The following is a 21,798-nucleotide window of genomic DNA, read 5'->3' on the forward strand; positions in this document are numbered from 1 at the left end:
GTCTCGCCGCAGCCGGCGCCGGGCTGCACGCACAAGGCGGGGTTTTAGCAGGCGCCATTTTCTCGCCTCCCGGCCGCAGCCGCTCCCGCTTTTCTGGGCAGCCCGCTCTCAGCCCGCGCCGCTCCCAGCGCGGCTCCCGCAGCCCAGGTAAGAAAGGCAAGCCGGCCGGCCGCCGCACGGGTCTAGCGACGCCACCCTTTCCCCGGGCGCGTTTCGTCCTTTCCCTCACGGAGGGCGGTGTGGGTCGCGGCGCCGCCTCCTGTGCTGACGGGCAGCGGCCTCACCCAACGAGGTGACGGCAGCGCCGCGCGGGGGGCGGTGGCGGGGCCAATCGCGGGTGGCGCTGGTGGATGTGTGCGTCGGAGTCCGGGTCTGCTCCCCTTTCTCTCCCGTACGCGGCGGGGCCGGTGGCGGGCGCAGGTACGCGCAACCCGCGGCGCCGTGCGGCCGGGGCCGGCGAGGAGGGGCGGGGGGTGGGAGAAGGGCATAGGCCGGTTAAGGCCTTGCCTGGGCCGCTAGAGCCGCCGATGTACTCTGCTCGGCGACACTGCGTGACACAGCGGTGCGAGACGGCCTGTGTCTCCTGTCTTGGGGCCTCAATCGCCGAGGGCTGCCGTGGCCCCAGGGCTCCCTTGGGGTCGGCGGTAGAATGAGGAGAACGCTGCGTGGAGGACACTGGTGTGTCTCCGCCTCGGCTGTTGCTGAGGACCCTCAGATGGCTTCTGTCCCCCTTGCCCCGCGGGGACGGCGCGGGTTTCGCAGCGCTAGGGGGTGCACTCCAAGGGCGGGGGCGCGGCGTCCGCGGCCGCCTTCCCGCGCCCGTCCGTGGTAACTGTGCCCAGGGCAAGCTGCTGTGGAGGATTATGGCGGGCGCAGCGAGGGCGCTCTGGGCCGCGGCCTGCGCGGAAGCAGCCGCAGAGGCCGCTCGGGGGGCGGAGGCTCCGCGTCGCGGCCCCGCCGCCTTAGGGCGAGGGCGGAGTGCCCGTGGCGCTAGGACTGACCCTGCTCCGCCCGCTGCTTCGGGCCGCCGGCCACCTCCTTTGTGTCCGCCCGGGCCGAGCCGAGTAACGCTCCCCGCGGCCGCGTGGTGGTGGCGGCGGCCCTTCCGCTCCCGGCTCCGCCTCGCAGCGGGCCGGCAGGCGCCATTTCGCAGGGCGCCATTTCCGTTGCTCCGCGGGGGCGCCGCCGTGCTCGCCGCGGTCCCCGCCGCGCTGGGCGGGCTGCTGGAGATTCAGGGAAGGAGCGGGGGAAGAGGGGGGCAGGCAAGAAGTGCCGCTGCGCCTTGGAGGCGCTCTGACGTTTCTTAGGTCTGTGGTCGCTGGTTGCACCTCTCGTGGCCGCTTTAGCCCTTCGGTGTTCATAAGGAACCTGACTTTATTAGTTATGTTAATGTCTCCTCGATTTACCTAGCTGAGCGAGATTACTGAGAACACATGGGGAAGTTTGACTAGGAGAGACTAAGCAGTGAATTGTAACTGTAACTGATAACAGTTGCTCCCCGCTGCCTTAAAATTATTGGGATGGTTGGAAATTAGCTGGTGTCTGAGGAGGCTGTTACACTTTGTCTGTGTCTTCCTTACTACCCGTCCACATTAGCATCACAATTTCGGCAATGTCTGCCTGAGATCCCGCTATTATTGAACTTGTGCATGCCCATTAGCCCGCTTCAAGTACCTGGAAATGCCGGCATGTGTTTGGAAGACAGAGCCTGCTTTTAGCCCCTACAAGCAGGGCAGCAATTACATAGCTGTCTGAGAGTACGTTTAGTGAGTTAGAATCAGCTTCTTCCCCACTCCCATTCCCCCTCCCCCGATTATGGTACAGCAATGAATACCTGCTGTTTGTTGATGCTATGGAAGTTAATGGAATGCGAGGGGAAATATGTGATTGTTTGGTTGTATTTGTAAATCACATTTTTAATGATAGTAAGTTGGAGAAATGTTTGGTTTTTTTTATTTATGCTTCTCGCTAATGTGACTTAGTAGTTAAAAGCAGGTCACAGTCTGTTCCAGAAAATTGTACTGAAGTACAGGTGCTTTTGGAGGTTTGGGGGTGTGTGCACGCAGGGGCTTGTATGTAAATGCAGAGGGTGATATTTTAAAAAATATGTTATTTTAGTGTAGTTGGAAGTTGTAGTTTTTGTTTTATTCATCAGTTATAGTTGAGAGGAACACATGCTCAAATGCATGCTAGTAGAGAATTTGTAGAACAAAGTCTGATGATTACCATAACAGGACTTCTTATTAAATGTAAATAGTGTTGACCTAAATAGCAGGACCAGATTTTGGTGTAGTGTCCTTTAGAAAGTGAAACCAAGGCACATATCATATAATGTTGAGATTATGTGGTTACTTAAAACTTGAGTGTGCCCAAAAAGTGTAATTCAGATGTTAAGACTTTATGTAATTTTACAGATTTTGCCTTTATCTTCTCTTAGTGGTGTGTTTGGCTTGGCTATGCTTTTTCTTTTATAAGGAAAAAATTTGCAGCAATAGTTTAGGTCAACCCTTTGGTTTCTGACTGTAGCAGAATCCTACTCACAACATGGGAAGACTCAAAACTGATATATGCTGTTTTCATAGGCTCTTGAAGCAATAGGCTGTTGGATTTTGATCCCGCCCAGAGTACTTGAGTTTTTGTCAGCAAGGATATATAACAGCGGTAAGTTCTAGCAGCAGGCATTTATTTTTGTTATTATTTTCCACTTTAGCGTGAGGTGCAATTTGTCTTTTGACAAAAAAATGTACTGTCTTTATTTCTCAGCAGGTTTTGCTTGCCTACATAAGAAAAAAAGGCAATGGAGACTGAACAACAGGAGGAGACCTTTACCAACACAGAGACAAATGGTAAATTTTTTAAAGGACTATTCATTTTTAGAAAGACTCTCTTAAAAATTTTAGTATTTCAAAGAATTTTATAATTATTTACCTTTGCCATATATTTGCATCAGCAGTAATTTTATGTTCTGCATTAAATATCTTCTATTTTAATTAATGTGTCATTACACATGCTTTTGAAGTATAAATATATAATCTTTCTGTTGATATGTTTTAGACATGAAAACTGAAAGTTGTGACTAAATACTGAAAAATATTTCATATCTGTATGGAGAATGTGCATATGTAGGAATGCTATAGGGCGTATCTGTTAATTGCATTTTTTTCATTGTAACTGTTACATGCAGGACTATGAATATATGAAATATTGCTAAAGAGCTTAATGGAAAATTTCTCAGGAATTACCAGGGAAGTTTGGGCATTATTGTTGTTGATTCGTGCCAGTTTTTCCCAGAGCATCTGATGTTCTACTTTGCTATTATTTCACCAGTATTTCGGTGTTGGACAAACTACATTTGAGCTTTATGCTTGAAAGGTTTTCCCCAATTGAAATTATAAATAAATACTAAGTGGGTGATGTTGCATTCCTTTGGACGTGTCTAATATGTTGTGAATTTCTTACTGACTGTGTGCAACATTCTCACTTAAGCCATAGTTCATAGATTTTTAAATGCACTTTCAGTTGTTAATCAGTAAGAAAGCTGTTGATGTGAAGACTAGTTTCTGTGCTTCGGATGCTCAGAATAGACGTCTGTAATTAATTTTGTGCTAATAGGAAGGAATGTATTAAAAGTGCAGAGCATAAGTTTGGCACATGTTCCCCTTCATTATGACTTAGAAAGTTAAATAAATGTTTATGTTTCCCCCCTATGGACCTCTCTACAGGCAAACGTCCTGCAGAAGATATGGAGGAAGAGCAGGCCTTCAAAAGATCTCGGAACACTGATGAGATGGTTGAACTGCGCATCTTGCTTCAGAGCAAAGTACGCTATTTTACTGGTTTTGTGTGTAGCATCGTTCAATGTGGTAGTGACAAAGTGTATGTTGAGATATGTGTAGAGAGATTATGTGCTTTTTTTGAAATGAAGTAATTTATTGGACTAATTTTCGGGAATGGTAGTTGTAGGTATACTGCAATGGAATTCTCTTCTGAGTTATCTTAAAAGGGTAAGTCCCTAAGGATCAATACAGGGTTTATTAAAAATATGTACTTGCTAAGAAGTAGGGCAGTAAAGAGTCTAAGATATTTTTACATGTGGGTGGAAGGTAGCTATTTCGAGCGGAATGACTGTATATGAGTCTTCGAAAAAGAAGGTGTTTAGAGGATTATAAACAAGTGATTTTAGATTAAATATGTGAGATGAGAACTTACGATTTTAGTAATTCTCCCAAATAGATCTACTAAACTTGTTCAACCATATCAACAGGAAGAAGTGTGGCAGTAGTTTTTCAGGGATTGCAGTGATTTTGTTGACAAGTGTAAATAGTTAAAGTTGCTGTGTCTGAATTTACTCTGGTGTTTCCAGTCGCTACAGATGATTTATACTTTCTGAAGTATCTCAGTCTTTTGTGTTGATGTGAAAGAATGTTGCCTGAACTCTGTGACATTTCTGACCAATACCCAAGTTACCTGGAGTACCATTAAATATTTTGCACGCTGTTAGCATAATGTATGTGTGTAATAAAAGCAATACTTTTCATAGACTCCTTGAAAGAACCTGGTAAAAATGTGGTTTTCCAATTGCTATTTTTTACTATTTGTCAGTTTATTCCTGTTAATGTTGGTGGCTTTAATGAAGTTGGTGGCTGTTAGCGTTCATTTCGGCTTTTTTCAGTTTATATTGCTCTGAGAAATTAGTTACTTTACTGATGTGCAAAACAATACTAGCACTTTGTTTGGTGCTTAAAAGTGGAATTTGCAAACACACTCCATAAGGGGGAAAAAAAAAGCTGATCAGGTAATGGAGGAAATAGTTGGCCTACATTACACTCATTTAGTTTGGTTTTTTTAATAGATCTAGTCTATGAGAAGTTCAACATGGGCAGAATTGTCTAAAACTTCTCTTTGGAATTGAAATATTAACGGCAAAGCTGAGTTACCTTTCTCTGTGTGCTGTGTTCCGTGGTTGTAAGAGCATTTGGTAATTTTTTTTTATGCCAAGTGGTGCTTCCCCCCAACTCTTGGGCCAGCAAAAATAGGTCTACTGTTTTTAGTCTTGAGTTCAAAACTTGGTCTGTGCTGAGTTGTCATAATGTAACTTCTGAAAACTGTTTTCCAGAATGCTGGAGCAGTGATTGGAAAAGGTGGCAAAAATATTAAAGCACTTCGTACAGACGTGAGTATATATGAGTTTGAACTAATTTAACACTGCTTCTTTCAGAGCACTACATCGAAAACTTGATTGCGTGCATTTCTAGAAATGGGAGCAATTCAACTCTATAGACATCCAAGTTACAAACCATTTGTATTGATTGTCAGAGTAGATAACAGTTCTTCAATTTCTGTTTGAATTAAAACCCAGCTTGATGCATGGGAGGAGAGGTTTATATTAAATCTCTTCACTTTTTAATAGGATTCTGCTAAATTACACACTTGAAGTGAGTTACCATCCTAATTAAAAATACCGACAAAACTTAAACCCGTTGCCCATATGTGTGCATCAGTTATAGTACTGCTGAAACCCTTGCAGGTGGCTGGCTTAACCCAGTGATAGAGAAATTCTTTAATTTCCTTCAAAAAAGCAAAATAAAATCATCCATCTCTTCCTTAACAGCTTGCACGTGAAACACAAAACCATTAATACTAAGGTTTCTTGCTTTAAAACAAGAGTTTTAAAACACTATAAACAAGAGTATAAAACACTAAAGGAACATTGTATTCTATTACTTGGAAGTATTTTTAAATGGTTATGATTTAATGCCTGTTCACATTTTACAGGGGGTTGACTCTGGTGATTAGACACATGCTCAGCGTTAATGTTGTTTATTTATAAAACTTGGCAACACTTCTTAAATTCCATTTGTTTACACTCCTGTACTTAACATGAGCTACAATTTCAACGGTTTTTCCAATCAAGACTCTGTTCAGTGCAAGATTTGGCAGTATATCATTACAAATCAGTTCCAACTAAGTTCATAAACTACCGCAGCTAGAGTTGAGATTTTAGTTGAAATGGTCAGGAATCATACATATGCTCACTAACTTTGGCAGCTAGTTGTTCCTCTTTTTTTTTAGGGTTTTTTTAATCGGGGTTTTTTTTTTTGGTTTTTTTGTTTTGGTTTTTGTTTTGGTTTTTTTTTTTTGAGTAAATCAGTATGTCACCTATGTCCAGATAATTTAGATTTGTCTGGAACACAAACTTTCCCAATTTGCCCAAGGTTCTACTACTACCAGTCTTGACAGTTTTTGCGTCTACCCTCATGAGCCAGCCTGCTACTGAAACATCATTTATTAAAAGTGAATAGTAGTTTAGTCAGATCAAGTGACTCATTTTTAAAGTCCATACAGTTAGGCCACAGTTGGTGTAGCAGTCCGTTATTGTGTTAGTCTTCAGAACAACTTAAGCTTGTTTCATTAATTGAGAGTAATGAGTATAGTTTGTATTAAATTAAAATTTATTGCTTTTCCCCCTTTTCCCTCTCCTTGTTTTTTTGGCCATATATCTCCGTTGCCCATGTACTGGATCGACTTGCCCCTGCGTTGCCCACCATGACGTTGGCCCATCCGCCCCTGAACGCCCATGTGAAAACCCTGGTTGGCTATGCCCAAAAATGTGCTCGTTGCCAAACGGGTACCATACTTGACAACTTCCGATTGAATACCCATGCCCAATGCCAACATCCACGAACGCCAATGACCAATGCAGTACAATGCCAGTGTTTCAGTCCCAGACAGCAGTGGCCCCGAGCGGTATGTCCCAACAGTTTATGCCTCACTGCCTGAATAGAAAGAGAGAAATGTATTTTATTACCTGCCTTTGATATAATTAAATAGTATCCCCCTTATAGACGGTGTATTGTTTTTTTTCAAGTTTTCTGTCTTATTTTCCCCATTAAGTCTTTTTGTCACTGAACTTTTACGTGAGTTGCCCACCCAAACAATCCACTAATTTTATTTCAATGGAAGGAGCACAGCTTCAAGTGTTGCATATTTGCTGCATTGTAAATCAGATTGGTTCAAAATAGTCTCTCGCTCTGTCTTTGTGGCCCACCTTGCTCCCCTCAACATTGTCTGTTCATAATTATTTCTGATGAAGTGCTAATTCCGGTTCGCTTTCCTTCACTTCTCATTTGTTTCGTCTTTTTTTTGTCTTGCATTTGTATTTGTTTTCTTGGAGGGCCCATTAGTAACCTGAGTTCCATAACCTTATTCCAGCTACAACGTTCACCACTTGTATATCCTCACTTTTAATATGAGAAGGTGTGCCAGTTCTACGAATGTAATAGCGAGGGTATGCTAATTAGTGGTGGCGGAGAACATGAGTATTCACTTTCTACTTTTCAGTTCTGCGTCAGTTTCTTGCCCACTTAATTTGAGCCCTTCCAAAAGCCCATTCTGTCTTTCTTTCTCTGCAAGACCTACCTAATCTTAAATTTCTCATGCATATATACTGGGCATAAACGAAGATGCATGTGTTGTAAATCGAACAAACAGGTTTACTTTAAATGGGGAATACTTGTAAACTCTTCCTTGTAGTAAATCTTGTTAAAATTTTGTGCATGATGATAAAAAGAATTTACTTCTGCTTTTTCTTTCCTACCTTCTCCATATTGTCTGTCATCGTGGCTTCCAACAGCATCTTGAGTATAAGTGCAGATATAGAGACAATTGGAGAAATCTTGAAGAAGATTATCCCTACTTTAGAAGAGGTATTTATCTTGAAATTTTCTTCTGTTTAGAATGAAAAGATTAGCTTTTGAATGAGATTGTTCTGTGTTTTTAAACACAGGAAATTAGAAAAGTGAAAAATGCCAAAAGCCTTTTTAAAGAAGGATTATGGCTGTCATATTGGCATTTTTTTGGATAGAGGGTAAAATTGTCATTGTTTATTAAACTAACATTTTGAACAGCCTTCCTGTTAACCAAAAAATGTGTTACACAGTTTGATGCCTTCTTGAATTTTTATAGCAAGCAGTGCAGTGTAATTTAATAAATAACGTAAAAAATAGGGAAAACTGAAACTTGACATTGAGGCGAGGTGTTTAAATTGTTGTGGTTGTATCAAAAGAAATACATGACTTCAATTCAGCAATAATTGAATTGCCCCATTCTGTTTAAAGAAGAAGCTTAAAACCCCAAATATTTTGAACTTCTGTGATTAATCTTTATTGCTTCTCCCTATATGCATCTTATTTGCAGTATCAACACTACAAAGGCAGTGACTTCGACTGCGAACTTCGACTTCTTATTCACCAGAGTTTGGCAGGAGGCATTATTGGTGTCAAGGGTGCTAAAATTAAAGAACTCAGAGAGGTACTTGCTTTCTGCTCTGAGAATTCATTTTGTTCAATAAGCAATGTTTTCTGTTCATAAGGGGCACATCTAAGTATCTGCTGGTCGTAATTCTTTCTTAACATGTTGCATACATGCTTTTGATGTTGTGGGACAGAGCTGGGAGTTTCAACTTTCTTGCAGACCCTCAGAATTAATGTCAGTGGCAGAGCCAGGACTTGGTTAAACATATTTTTATAGAGTACTGTTTTTAAAGAAAGGATTTTTACTTCATTTTATTAAAATTGTATTCATTTCTCCTTCTAGAACAAACTGCTGCATAGTGTAGAATTGTGTGGTTGAACACAGAAAACAGTCGAGAATGAAATAATCTCCACAGTGGATTTACTGTGGAAAGACTTCGTGTTTGGTTATGTATTTTTTAATTCTAACTCTTGGAAGACCATCTTTTTTTAAGTGAAAGAGTAAGATTCTAAAAAAAAAAATTAACGGTCTCTGAACTGAAAACACATAGTTGAGTTTATTGGCATTGTGTCAGGCAGGTTCAGGTCAGTTCAGGTATAAGCCAATACTTGTTTGTATGGATTAAGAAAGGCAAGATAAGTAGACATAATCCGAGCAACATTGCTGTTTTAGCATCCAAAGCATGTTGAATTCGAAAGCTAATACAACCTATAAGCTCACAATGGTTATGTGGTCCTTCTTCTAATACTTTATTAAATGATTCATCACAGCTACATCTTAATTAAAGTAGGAGAGAATTTTTTTTTTCTTTCATCTCCATACAAAACTTAGAGCAGCAAGATCTTAAAAATATGTAATCTTCAAATTTTGTGTGGTAACTCAAAAGCAAGCATGCAGATTTAAGTGAGTGGAACTTAATTGTCTTTTGAATCTATTTTTTAAATATTTTAATGGTTTTATAAAGCTTTAAAATTATATTTGATAATCTCGGATTTTTTTTTTCTTCTGCAGAACACTCAGACCACGATTAAGCTCTTTCAAGAGTGTTGTCCTCATTCGACTGACAGAGTAGTGCTTATTGGTGGAAAACCTGATAGAGTTGTTGAGTGCATCAAGATTATCTTGGATCTTATCTCTGAGGTAATGTTTATTAAATTTCTTTTATTCTTTCATTGGCATTCATGGATGTTTTATACATTAATTGGATGAAAAATGGTGTCTTTCAGTTTCCAGTTTAAATTTAATACCTCCTACTTTCCCAGCAGCAAATAATGGACAGTTACAAACCTTGAGAACTGTTTCTGTTGCTTAGAATTGGGGTACACTTCATGAGCAATTTTTGGTAGTAGTGGGCCATTTATGCTTTGCATGTCGTCAGAGTGAATAATTCAAAGAGGAAGGAAAACAAGATGTATCTGCCACATCTGAGTAGTTTTACTGTCATAGTTAAGTTCACAGGAAGCACATCAACATCTGCTTTCTTGGCAACATTGTGAAATCAAGAACATGTTCCAAATGCATAAATGTGTTATTTTAATAATTAAATACACCAGTTGAAATAGAACTGTCTGATTTGAGGAATTGTTTTGTTTGTTTGTATTAGTCTCCAATTAAAGGACGGGCCCAGCCTTATGATCCCAATTTCTATGATGAAACATATGATTATGGTGGCTTCACAATGATGTTTGATGATAGAAGGGGACGGCCAGTGGGCTTTCCAATGCGTGGAAGAGGAGGTTTTGATCGAATGCCTCCTGGTCGTGGTGGACGACCCATGCCTCCCTCAAGAAGAGATTATGATGATATGAGCCCTCGCAGAGGACCTCCACCACCTCCACCAGGTCGTGGTGTTAGAGGTGGCAGCAGAGCTCGTAATCTTCCTCTTCCTCCTCCACCACCTCCTCGTGGCGGGTGAGTTGTTGGATAATAGCATTATACAAAATCTCATGTTGTATATTTGAGTCATATTCATATTTTTAGTGATTTTTCCATGCTTCCAGGTTGATAGTGATTATGCAGGATTGAGCCTGTATTAGACAAGAGTATTTTGAAATTTACTGGAATTTAATTACCTGCTGTGATGTAGTAAGTTGCCAGGACTATAGTCAGTAGTTCTGGAACTTCTCTTATTCAGAACTTGGGTAGAGTAGTTTGATACTAAGTTATATGTGAACCCTGAATGGGAAAATTCAGATAAATAAGCTAGCTTATAACACACACAACACAATTAACAAGCTGCTGTCTTTTTTGTTTTAGAGATCTGATGTCCTATGACCGAAGGGGCAGACCGGGAGACCGTTACGATGGCATGGTATGAGTTGAAAATTTGCTCTGTTGTGTTCCTAGGCCCAGATAGCATGCTGACCTCCTGTTGCTGAACTATGTCGAAGAAAGGAGAGGCGACACCAGATGGTCATCAGCAAACTCTCAGTTTAATGATAATCATACACTTGGTTAAATACAATACTTAATTAGCTCATGCATAGTGCAAAACTGTAGCTCATCATTGGTTAATGTGTTATTTGCGTCATTACATCATCTGAAGGTCTCTTCTGCATTTTTGCGGTTTTAGAGCTAACTCTCAGTCCCTAATTCTGCAACTTATTGATACAGTCTTACCGAGACTTTCCCTCCTGAAGGACACCCTGTCCTTCAAGATATCATTAGCCTCCTTTCCCATCTAGTTTTATCAGGCCAATTTGACTGTGTCCTTTCTCTTCAAGCCATTCCTGCACAAAACTCTCTACAGAACTACTTGCACTTTACACAGTTCTGGTAGTAAAACCAAAATATTTTGTCCATACAAGTGATTCTCTGGTGGATTTGAGGTGTAAATGGTACTCTTCTGTTTTCTTTATTTCTCCCTGTCATTAAAAAGATACAGTGATTTTGATTGTGTTCAGCTCTGGAGGTTTTCTTGCACTGGCATCTTCTAGATTTTTTTAATCAGCATGACAGAAATAGCAATTGGGAGATTTTTCAGATAGAGAAAGCATGTCAGAACAATGTTCTCTGGCGAGTTACACGAGCAGAGCATTCTTAACACTAAAGGTTGGCAAACACGGGCATTGATACAATAATACAGATTATGGAAGAGCATCTGAGAAGAGCTCTAATTGATGGAATGTGATGGCTCATTTGAATCAATTCTATATTTACTAGTTTCTCTGCAGAAAATCCACTCTAAATTCCAAGTGTTTTGGAGGTGGAACCACTGCTTAGTTGAATCTTATATCAGTTCTTTCTGAGGGAAGAAAGAAATCTCATAGTGTGTATAAGGTTAAAACAAAGGATACAGATAGTCTTCTGTGTTGCATTCTGAACTGCCAGGCCCCAGCAGCCACCTGCTGTTCTGAGACAACATTTCCTCTTTCCTCAATAGGAAATCCAGGAGGTTCTCCTGGCTTCAGCTGGGATAGTTACTTTCTTCTGAGTAGCTGGTCCAGTGCTGTGTTTTGAATTCAGTATGAGAATAATGTTGATAATGTGCTGATGTTTTTGGTTTTCCTATGTAGTATTTTATACCAAGTCAAGCACTTGCTCAGTGTCTCATGCCCTGACAATGAGTAGGTACACCAAAGAAGTTGGGAAGTATTATAATCAGTACAAGTGACCCAAACTGGCCAGAGAGATACTCCACACCATAGAACATCATAACCAGTATATAAACTGGGGCAGTTACCCAGGCAGGGGGTTCATAAGGGTTTGAGGATGGCGCCTGGCAGTGGTCAGCAGAGTGATGAGCAGTTGTATCATGTATCCTTGATTTTTTTTTTCTTTTTTTTTTTGGCATGGTGGTGGTGGTTGTTTAAGTTTTTGTTAGTTTACCTTGTTTTGTTTTTCAACTTCTTCTCAGTTACTAAACTGTTCTTATCTCAAGCTGTAAGTTTTACTTTTGATTCTCGTCCGAGTTCCACTGGGGGTTGGGTGGGGGTGTGTGAGCAAGCAGCTGTGTAGTGCTTAGTTGCCAGCTGCTCTTAAACCACAACAGGGGTGGATCTCTATAGTAGCAATATTCTTTTCTCCTCTGGCTTTGTTTGGCACCTTCTTTAAGATGACTGATGACACATTATTTTTTTCTTCTAAATTAATGTAGAAGATAGAAATGAAAAGGAGCTATGAAATGGGCTACCTAAGTGGGCTTCACATGAACTAGAATAAGAGTTACTGGAACTCCAAATTGCAAGAATGCCATGTGCTTATTAGAAATAATAAAAGATTTGCAGTTACAAATATTTGCAGTCACAAAAAAACCCCCTGTTTCCCATGCTACTTTACATGCTAAGAAACTGGAAGAATGGAGAAGTACACCTCCAAGATTTCTTACCTGTATTTATATGTTTTCAGAGCTTAGGTTTTGTGTTCTTCTGTTTGCAGCTTATAAAGCCTGTGCTAGAGTATATAAACTAAGCAGCCTGTCCTTCTTTGGATATTTGGTTGAGCACAGTCTTAGTTAGCTTGACTCTTGGGCAGTAGTGTGTTCTATTTTTGTTCTATTTTTATTCCAGTTCAGCCAGAATAGAAAATCCATTTTATCTTAGGCTTAGCCTGTCAGGTTGACCTTCACTTTATTGTCATGATTCTACACACAAGTGGAGTAATTTCTGCTAGTTTGGTTTCTTTCATGGAAAAAAAAAAAAAGTAATTGAATTTCTTTTTCATAATGAAGCTGCTCATAACTTTGGCTCCTTTGTGACCAAGTGTTATAGTCAGTTGAAGTGAGGACTACTTTCCAGCAAAGACAGTATTTAATTTCTAGTTTTAGTTAATTATGATTCTAGTATCCTGAATTGTGTAAACAGAACGGAAATTTTCACACTGAGTGTGACTACACAACTTCAAGTATTATGCCAAAAGCTAAAGCCCTCCTGTGCTACAGGCATCAAATAGAAACTGTTGTGTAGCTAAAAGTTTTAACAAAACCAGTATTACTGTGGTTTTGTGATGGAAAAAGCTGCTCCTAGAGAGTAGAAATGCTCTTTTCACGTGAATTCTATCCTACATAGGTGTAAAAAAAGGCAACAATTGATGAACATCTCAAAAATACTGGAAAAATTTAATGTACAAAACCAAGTTTTTTTTGCCAGTTCTTTTTTTCACTAAAGGCAGAAAGATTGAACAGTTGACAGTCTTTAAGATTGGATGCTGAACTGTGTTTTTTCCTGTATTCCAGAGATATGACAGTATTGACAGTCTTGTAAATGCTGAGTGGAGAAAAACCTACTTTGATTTTAAAAGATGGCTAAATTCCTCTTGGCCATACAGAGTTAATCACTTAAGATGATACTGGTGTGTTAGCCTGGCTTAAAGCTGTAGTATGAATATGTACTGCTGTTTATATGCTCATTTGACTTACAATTTGTTCTGAAGATTTTTCTCCAAAGTACAGACAGTTCAAATCCTGTGTACCATAAGGGCTATGGTGATCTGAAAAATCTGAGTTTTCTGGATTTTTTAACACCCTCATTCTCAGAGGCATGTTAAAATTAGTAAAGGAAGAATTTATGACAACTCTTCTGCTTATTCATGCAGATGCTGGAAGGAAGTAACAAAATTTCACTTTGCTAGGTCACTCTTAAAAACCAGAAAAACTTACTACTAAAGAATTTGACATCAGTTAGGACTGCCTGCAGGGTTTTCTATTATATGTAAAAGTTAAGCTCTTTGCATTACCTGTCATTGGTTTCTGTTCCAGTTCAGAGTTGTGAGTAGCACAAATTAGTCTGCAGTGTAAAATGTTACCCTATTTCAGAAACTCATTTTGCACAAATAAACATCACTTGCTGAAACTCTAAAATTCTGAAAGAAATGCCATATATGATATGTTTTAGAAACATAATTAATAATTTCTAATTTACGTAGGTAGTGGTAGATTGTTAGTCTTCTTACTGGCTAGATAAGGTATGTGGATAGTAGAACATAAGAAGCAGTGTCCTTCCTGCTTAACCTGCAGCTGGCATAATCACTTGCAGTTACTTGTTTCAATCTTAGTAAACCTTTTTCTAGTAGATGGCAGAAATAAAATATTGATAAAGTCTTTTTACATGTAAAAAGAAAAGAAAGAAAAAAGAAGGCTTAAGTTTTGCCTTGCCATTAGTTTCTGAGCTTCTTAATGAGAGGAAGAATCTGCTAATAACACAGAAAGAGAAGGAAAACAGGAGTTTCCCATTTAGAGTTGCCCCAAAGTAAAATTAAAAGCCAGTGAGTCTTGAAAGTGGTCTAAATCACACAATTTCAAGTATTTGTTAATAGTGTAAGGGTTTCTTCGTACCACTATGCATTCTGTTTTATTGCAACATTCTCTAAAAGTCTGTATGACCTGGATTTCCTTTCTTCCTCTTATGTTGTGTCTGGAAGATGATGCAGTGTCATGTGGATGCCTGTGATGACATGCAGCCACCAGAGTTGGTGAGTGTTTTCAGCCTGTTTTTTGAAATTGATGCTTTATTGAATGAGTTAAGTGATAAAGCAAATTTAAGAGATCTTGAGTGTAGTCCATGGCAACTTGTGTCTATTAAAATTTATAAAGCCATTTTTCTGACTTGGATTTTAGGGGCAGAATTAATGGTGTGTCCTTTGAAGGAAGGTAATGTTAATAGAAATGTGGAATTATGCAGCAGCCTGGTAAAAATAGAGGACCTTTTCTGTACCTCTTTTACCTCTTTTACAGTGTATTTTCATTTTGGTAAATGGTAGCTTGCTCCATAACTGATGCATTGTAGATGCATCAATTTATGATTTATGTTTTGTTTTACTTCCATAATGTGGAATTTTATTTTGAGCAGCAAATACTTAAAGTAGCTTCTCACTTTATTTGTGAATGAACTTGTTTACCTATCAGTCTGTTTGAAAATGTATCATGTGGTCAGATAGGTTTTGGGATGTTATCACAGAATTATAGAATGATTTTAGTTTGAAGTAACCTTAAAGATCATCTAATTCCAACCTGCCGTGGGTAGAGAACCTTGAACTAGACTGGGATGCTCAGGGTTCCATTGCACCTGGCTTTGAACATTTCCAATAATTGGGTGTCCACAGGCTTTTCTGGGCAACTTGTTCCAGTGCCTCACCACCCTCACAGTGAAGAATTTCTTTCCAATACCTAAACTAAACCAACACTCTTCCAATTTAAAGTTGTTGCCCCTTGTCCTCCTTCTGCATGCCTGTGTGAAAACTCCTCTCCAACCTTCTTGTAGGCTGCTTTCTGGAGCTGGAAGGCCACAATAAGGTCACCATGGAGCCTTGTCCACCATGTCCACTCCAGGGTGAACAATCCCAGCTCCCAGGCTCTCTTACAGAAGAGGTGCTGCATCCCTCTAATAAATCTTTGTGGTCCTCCTCCAAACTTAATCCAGTAGGTCCATGTCCTTAATGTTTGAGGGCCCCAGAGCTGGATGCAGTATTCGTGTTGGGATCTCAAGGCTTGACCTTTCGATGCAGCCCAGGGCACAGTTGCCACTCTGGGCTGCAAGTGCTCATGGCTTGGGTCATGTCTCACCTTTCACTCACCAGCACCCCCAGCTTCTTCTGGGCAGGGCTGGGCTCCATCTGTTCATCCCCCAACCTGTGTTTGTACTGGGGATTGGACCAGCTCAGGTGCAGCACCTTGCTCTTGGTCTTGTTAAATTGAATGAGGTTCCTATGGGCTCACTTTTTGAGCTTGTCCTGGTTCCTCTGGATGGCATCCAGTCCTTGAGGTCTGTCAGCAGCACGACTCAGTTTGCATACTTGCTGCAGGTGTACCTGATCTGTTTGTGTCATTGATGAAGACCCTGAGTAGCACTGGTCCCAGTGTAGGCCAGTCCCTGAGGGACGCCACATCATGTCCGTTGAAACTGAGCCGTTGACACTACCCCCTGGATGTAACTATCCCTATTCAATAAACAGTCTACCCATGGAACCCATCCCTCTCCAGTTTGGAGGGAAGGACGTGGGGACTATGTCAAAGCCTTTACAGAAGTCCAGGTACATGATACCTGTAGCCCTTCTCTTGTTTACTGATGTAGTCACTCCATTGTAGATATTACAGAGTACATCAGGTGTTGGCAGTGTGGAACATGGCAAAATGCTGCCAAATTAATACTATTGATTAATTCATGTTAAAAGTCAGTTCTTATATACACAGCAATTGCTATCAAATTCTGTTGTTTTGTCTTGTGGAGAGGCAGATGTGATCAAGGAAAGGTATTTTCATTAGAAGAAGTTAGTCCAAAAAGGTATCCTGTGGCAAATACCAGCAGCAATATGTGTGTGTATGCAGTATGCTATGTAATCAGCTTCTCAGTTTAACCTTAAGCAGAGTCGTTCTTTGCTTGTATTTTGTACTCCACTGTGAGCTCCATTACGTTGTTTTATAATATGTATTGCTTAGTAACATGATTAGGCAATACATGTTGCTTAGAGATGGATGATAAGCTCACCACTTTAATCTGAATAGCTTCCATTTTGATGTAAAAAGAAAGATGGTAAGGAATATTTTAGGGAAAGTTGTTACATTATAACTTTTATTGGCCCGTACTTGTGAGTGGGTGAACTTGACTGACTGCTGGGAGCCTACCCAGGAGCTGCTCTCATGCCCCTTCCTTAGAAGAGTGAGGGGAGAAAGTAAGACAGAAAAGTCTGTGGCTCCCAATGGAGATGGGCAGATCACTTACTAATTAACATCATAGGCAAAACAGAGTTGGCTTGAGTAGGTTTAGTCCCACTTTGAATATCGTGATGAGAAACAAAAACACCTTTACCCATCTTCCACTTCTTTACAGACTCAGCTTTCACTCCTTCATTCCTTACTCTTCTGTTTCTCTGCCATGAATGGTACAGGGGTGACAGGGAATGGGTAGGTTCCTAGTCAGTTCATCACACCTGTCACTGCTCCTTCCTCTCTGCATTCTTCCCCGCTCCAGAGTAGGGTCCCTACCATGGAATGATGCTGCTGGAGCTGCTCAAATGATCTTTTTCCAGTGGACTGCAGTTCTTGGAGAACTGTTCCAGTGTGGGTCCCCTTTGTGTGGTACAGTCCTTCAGGAACCTTCAGACTAATTTGGTGTTGGTCCTCTCACAGGACATGGTATCTGCCTGTGCGGCTTCCTTCTGGGCATTTCTACCTGCTGTCAGCATAGCATCCCTCAATGGGCTACGGTGTAGTGATCTGTTCCAGTGTGGTTCTCTCCGTGGGCTGCAGGGCAGTCTCCACTCCTGTTCCTGGAGCACTTGTTTCATCCTTGCTCACCCTTGCAGTCAGTGCACATTGGGAATTTTTTACTCTTTTCTTAAATATTATCACGGAGATGTCACCAGCTTGGCTGACAGTTTCAGCTTTAGGCAGCCTCCAGCCTCCTCTCACAGACTCCAGGAGTCTCTTCAGAAGTTGAATTTGAGATAACTGCATATATTTACTCTCTGCTTCTGTAGCAAAGTGTAAATACACAGTTTTGCACACTTAAAACACATTAGATGAAATGAGAACTTGATGTCAAATGCAGGTTTACAAATCCTAAAAATAACAGGGCAGGAGTGCTCATTGCAGTCATTTACATTCAGTATATGGTGGTTCAAATGTAACAGAAGTCATTCATGTTGTGATTGCTACAAACCCTTTACATCTTAGAAAAAACATAGAATCAAAGGTGTAGATGTAGTAAGACGATTTGCTGGGCAGACTTCTTGCCCTGGAACTGGAGATTGGAGTTTATTTTGAGTTGTATTAATGGTAGTATTAAAAAGGCTCTACTCTGATTTTGTAATTCTAATGTTTAGTACTGAGGTCACAAGTAGATGAGCATAAACAGCTGTCTGCAAGAAGCTGAGGTGGTGAGACTGCCTTGGTAAACTGGCATGGCTGAATTCTTTGTCATTTTATGTGTTATTCTTAGAGGTTTTGATAGGGCAGGATAAGAAACACAATATCTGGAGCTGGACAGGACCTACAAGAATCATCGCATCCAACTTGTGGTCCTGCACAAGATGGCCTCTGGTCCAGATGGACAGAAGTTAATGAGATCCCTCCCACCTATCCCTTTTGTTTCCGGTCTTCCATCTTTGCCTCAGGATACTCTTGATGCCATAACACTGTTGTATTTATATCAGATTGAGGGTTGTGATGTTTAATTAAATGGGCTCAAAGTTAGCAATATAATGCTTAAGATAAAAATGTGTTAATGAAACATGGCTGTTCACGTTAATGTTTTTTTTTCTCTTACAGTTTGAGGGTGGCTCTGGTTATGGTAAGTGTTCATATAGAACCTTTGCATGTAGTTCATCGTGTAGTTACTAAAGGGCTTGATGCATACACTTAAATCAGATTATTCTTATGCAGGGGGGCGTGGTTCATATGGAGATCTTGGTGGACCCATCATCACAACACAAGTAACGATTCCCAAAGATGTAAGTAAAGTTGATTTGCTTTCTCATAAAAAAAAAAGTCACAGCCATTTCTGAGACTGTTTAAGTAAATCTGAAATACTTAAAATACTTAAGTACTTCTAATACAAAACAAGTGTTTCTAAATTGCCAGCAGTGTATTGCCTGACTGTTTGGTTTCTGTCTTCAGAGACACGTTAAAGAATTCTACTTGTGGTTAATACTCAGTAGTAGATATGGTCCTTGTAACCCATATTTTGCAAATGAGAGCTGGTTTTCCCAGTTTTGTCTCAGCTGTGTTTATACAGTTCATACTGCAGGGGATATTTTTAGGCTATAAAGAAATAAGCTCCCATTGCAACACTTAAAACTGTATTTGTGGAAACTACTCAAATGCTGTTGTAATTTTCTAACTTTTTGGAAAGGCAGTTGTATCAGGAAATGAATGTTTTTACTTTCTTCACTAGTTGGCAGGATCTATTATTGGGAAGGGAGGCCAGAGAATCAAACAAATACGTCATGAGTCAGGAGCTTCGATCAAAATTGATGAACCACTAGAAGGCTCAGAAGATCGGATAATAACTATTACAGGAACACAGGACCAGATACAAAATGCACAGTATTTGCTGCAGAACAGGCAAGTAAAAGTTTAATGTTGTCCGTACTGTCAAGTTAACATGTATATTACGAAACTGCTCTCCTCTGTGAATCAATTTTTTAAGAAGGCAGGTTTTAAGTAACTATTTGAACCTAACTTCTCTAGTGGTAGTTCTGGCTTGATTCTCTTCTGCTCTCCATTCTAATTAAAATGAAGACACCCTCAAAACTAATCTTGCTGGAAGACATCTTAACCAAGCAGTCCTCTCATTTCTCTGGTGAAAACTGCTGCAAAAAAACTACTTGTAATAAATTACATAGAGCCTGTAGAAAATATAGAAGATTTCAGTGGATGTTGGCCTAGTTCTGTGTGGAAGACTAGTGATTTTGTTGTTTTTAGATAACTAAATTGACAACAAATCACAGTCTGCCATATGGCACAGACCATGCCTCTACAGGACAAGTTGAAATCGATTTGGGGCTGTTATGCAGCATTTCACACCTTGCTGATAGTACTTTGCCTTTTCTGCCAAATATTAACAGCTACAGATAGCATTTGCTGTATTAACATTATGGCTGCTATAGCAGTTTTAATATCTTAACTGGAATGTTAACTCTGCCTGAAATACACTAATATAATTGTTAGCCATTGACATTTTAAAATTGTGTATTTTTAAATGTATTAGTAATTTGTAATTTAATATGCTTTATGAATGTTGATGCAAGATGTATGGTCCATCATTCTAATCCATGCTTTTTTCTTTTTCTTTTATAGTGTGAAGCAGTATGCAGATGTTGAAGGATTCTAATGCAAGATTATTTTTTCTTTTTTATAGTGTGAAGCAGTATTCTGGAAAGTTTTTCTAAGACTAGTGAAGAACTGAAGGAGTCCTGCACCCTTTTTTTTTTTATCTGCTTCTGTTTAAAAAGCCAACATTCCTCTGCTTCATAGGTGTTCTGCATTTGAGGTGTAGTGGAATCTTTGCTGTACACCAGATGTAATGTTTTAGTTCCTTACAGATACATGGGGGGGAAGGGTGCACAAGACTAACATTGAAATTTTGAAGTGGCAGAGAGAATGGATTCTATTTTTGTTCATTGTTGGTGGTAAATTGTACCGTTTTTCTGTAATTGTTGTGAACATCCTGCTTTATGTACACTGTATCTTACTTTGAAGGGGGAGAATATAGTAGGCCCCATGTCCCTGGCATTTGTTGAGAGCAGTGTGCAGAATGTAATGCATTTTTGTAAGAAACATTTTAGGATTTCTAAATAAATTTAGTGAACCTATTCTTGGTGGTCATTTTTCTTCAGGTCTACATAAGGTCATAACTAAAATGGATACACCTAGTTTGGTTTTTTTCCCCTTATAAATTAAAGTTTCTGTTAAGCTTGCTCTTCCGTTTCCTTGATGGAGTTCTGTGGGGTTTTTTTTGACAAATTAAAGAGATCGTGTGAAAACAATGACTGCTTTGCTGTTTGGGGAGTGGGGGGAAGGTGAAAATACGCAAATGTGTAAAACTTAACATTTTTGCAAGTGTTTGGCCCTCTTTGCAATACATATATATATTGGTGACAGTATATAAATAAAATACTTTAAAATTTCGTGATGTCACTGAATAAACAGTTGTAAAGTACACCTGGTTTTAGACAGCTTGCTTAATGCAGAGTTGCTCTGCCATTACTGAATAAATTATACCTGTTTCCTGAGCTTTTGTTTGTATGAGGTAGGAATTGCGAATTGGCAAGATGAAATACAACTATGTAACTTGTTTTCCATTGTATGCAAAACTTCAACTTGTTTCCCAGATGTGTGTTGAGTTCCGTAAGAATTATTTGTGAGAAATTAAAAAAAATATAACGCCTCTGGATATCTCCTGTAATACCTTGACATTTGTATTTATAGTTTATTAATTTCACTTCCTGAATAAAAACAGATTAAAAAGTGTAAAGTGTGTGGCACCATATGATGGGTCCAGACTAAGTGAAGATTCTTTTATTGTCTTTGGTTGGTTGTTGTGCCTCCTTCTCCCCCCCAGTTTGTGGCGCGTGAACATGTTCTTTTTAATGCAGCTGCTCTTTAAAATGGCATGGTAAAGGCGAGGAGCCTGAAATCTTATGCATAAGGCTGCTCCCTTGGCAGAGCTATAGTGAATTCTGTAGAGAGAAATCCCATTGCTCTCTTCAGTCAGTAGGAAGTCAGCTGGCTAGGTACACACAGCTTGGTGCCTAAATTCTAGAGAATTTCTAGTCTGCAATCGAGGCTAAGGTTTTGGGCAAAATGCAAGTTAACTGAAACAGGCTGAATTTCTCTGTGTGCTTCCAGCTTGTGTATGTGTGTAAAAGGGGTTTTGGGCCGTCTTTCATTTGGTTCTTTCCTGTTTTGATCGGGGAAAAGAGCTCAACAACTCAATACCCACAGTTTTGATCCTTCCTCTGTCAAGTTTTTTGTTTTGTTTTTATCCCTCTCTTTTCCAATGATGGGAATCTTCTGGAAAACTTCGCTATCATGAAGCTGAGTCTGCCCACTGCTGTAGCCTGGCAGGATTTGAGAGGGCGACTCAACATGAACGTGCCGGCCCAAGCGCT

The 21,798-nt window shown here is 40.1% G+C and overlaps 1 protein-coding gene across 17 annotated transcripts; it reads left to right on the top strand.

The window, feature by feature from the left end:
- The first annotated feature begins 11 nt into the window (after positions 1-11).
- HNRNPK (heterogeneous nuclear ribonucleoprotein K) lies at positions 12-20,829 on the top strand. 17 transcript variants are annotated; one of them, XM_041397013.1, is made up of 16 exons: positions 12-147; positions 2,583-2,661; positions 2,764-2,846; positions 3,711-3,820; positions 5,117-5,173; positions 6,704-6,747; positions 7,634-7,706; positions 8,182-8,310; positions 9,265-9,393; positions 9,857-10,164; positions 10,510-10,564; positions 14,611-14,661; positions 18,455-18,476; positions 18,554-18,636; positions 19,080-19,249; positions 19,985-20,829. In XM_041397013.1, the coding sequence occupies exons 3-16, from the start codon at positions 2,798-2,800 to the stop codon at positions 20,016-20,018; spliced, it is 1,314 nt and encodes a 437-aa protein (XP_041252947.1). In that variant the 5' UTR covers positions 12-147; positions 2,583-2,661; positions 2,764-2,797; the 3' UTR covers positions 20,019-20,829. The 17 variants fall into 17 exon arrangements, with proteins under 17 accessions (XP_041252947.1, XP_041252949.1, XP_041252951.1 ...); XM_041397015.1 differs by having other exon boundaries at positions 2,767-2,846; XM_041397012.1 differs by lacking the exon at positions 12-147 and adding an exon at positions 278-420.
- Positions 20,830-21,798: the final 969 nt, after the last annotated feature.

Source organism: Onychostruthus taczanowskii, unplaced genomic scaffold (assembly GCF_017590055.1).
Source record: "Onychostruthus taczanowskii isolate IOZ18803 unplaced genomic scaffold, ASM1759005v1 scaffold134, whole genome shotgun sequence".
NCBI classification, from domain to species: Eukaryota; Metazoa; Chordata; class Aves; order Passeriformes; family Passeridae; genus Onychostruthus; species Onychostruthus taczanowskii.

What these genes read in the sequence shown, in the direction of transcription:
- HNRNPK (XM_041397013.1), top strand. Translation starts at nt 2,798, where the DNA reads ATGGAGACTGAACAACAGGAGGAGACCTTTACCAACACAGAGACAAAT. An exon ending in AAATTAAAGAACTCAGAGAG is followed by an intron (nt 8,311 to 9,264) that starts GTACTTGCTTTC and finishes TTTCTTCTGCAG; the next exon opens with AACACTCAGACCACGATTAA. An exon ending in ACATGCAGCCACCAGAGTTG is followed by an intron (nt 14,662 to 18,454) that starts GTGAGTGTTTTC and finishes TTTCTCTTACAG; the next exon opens with TTTGAGGGTGGCTCTGGTTA.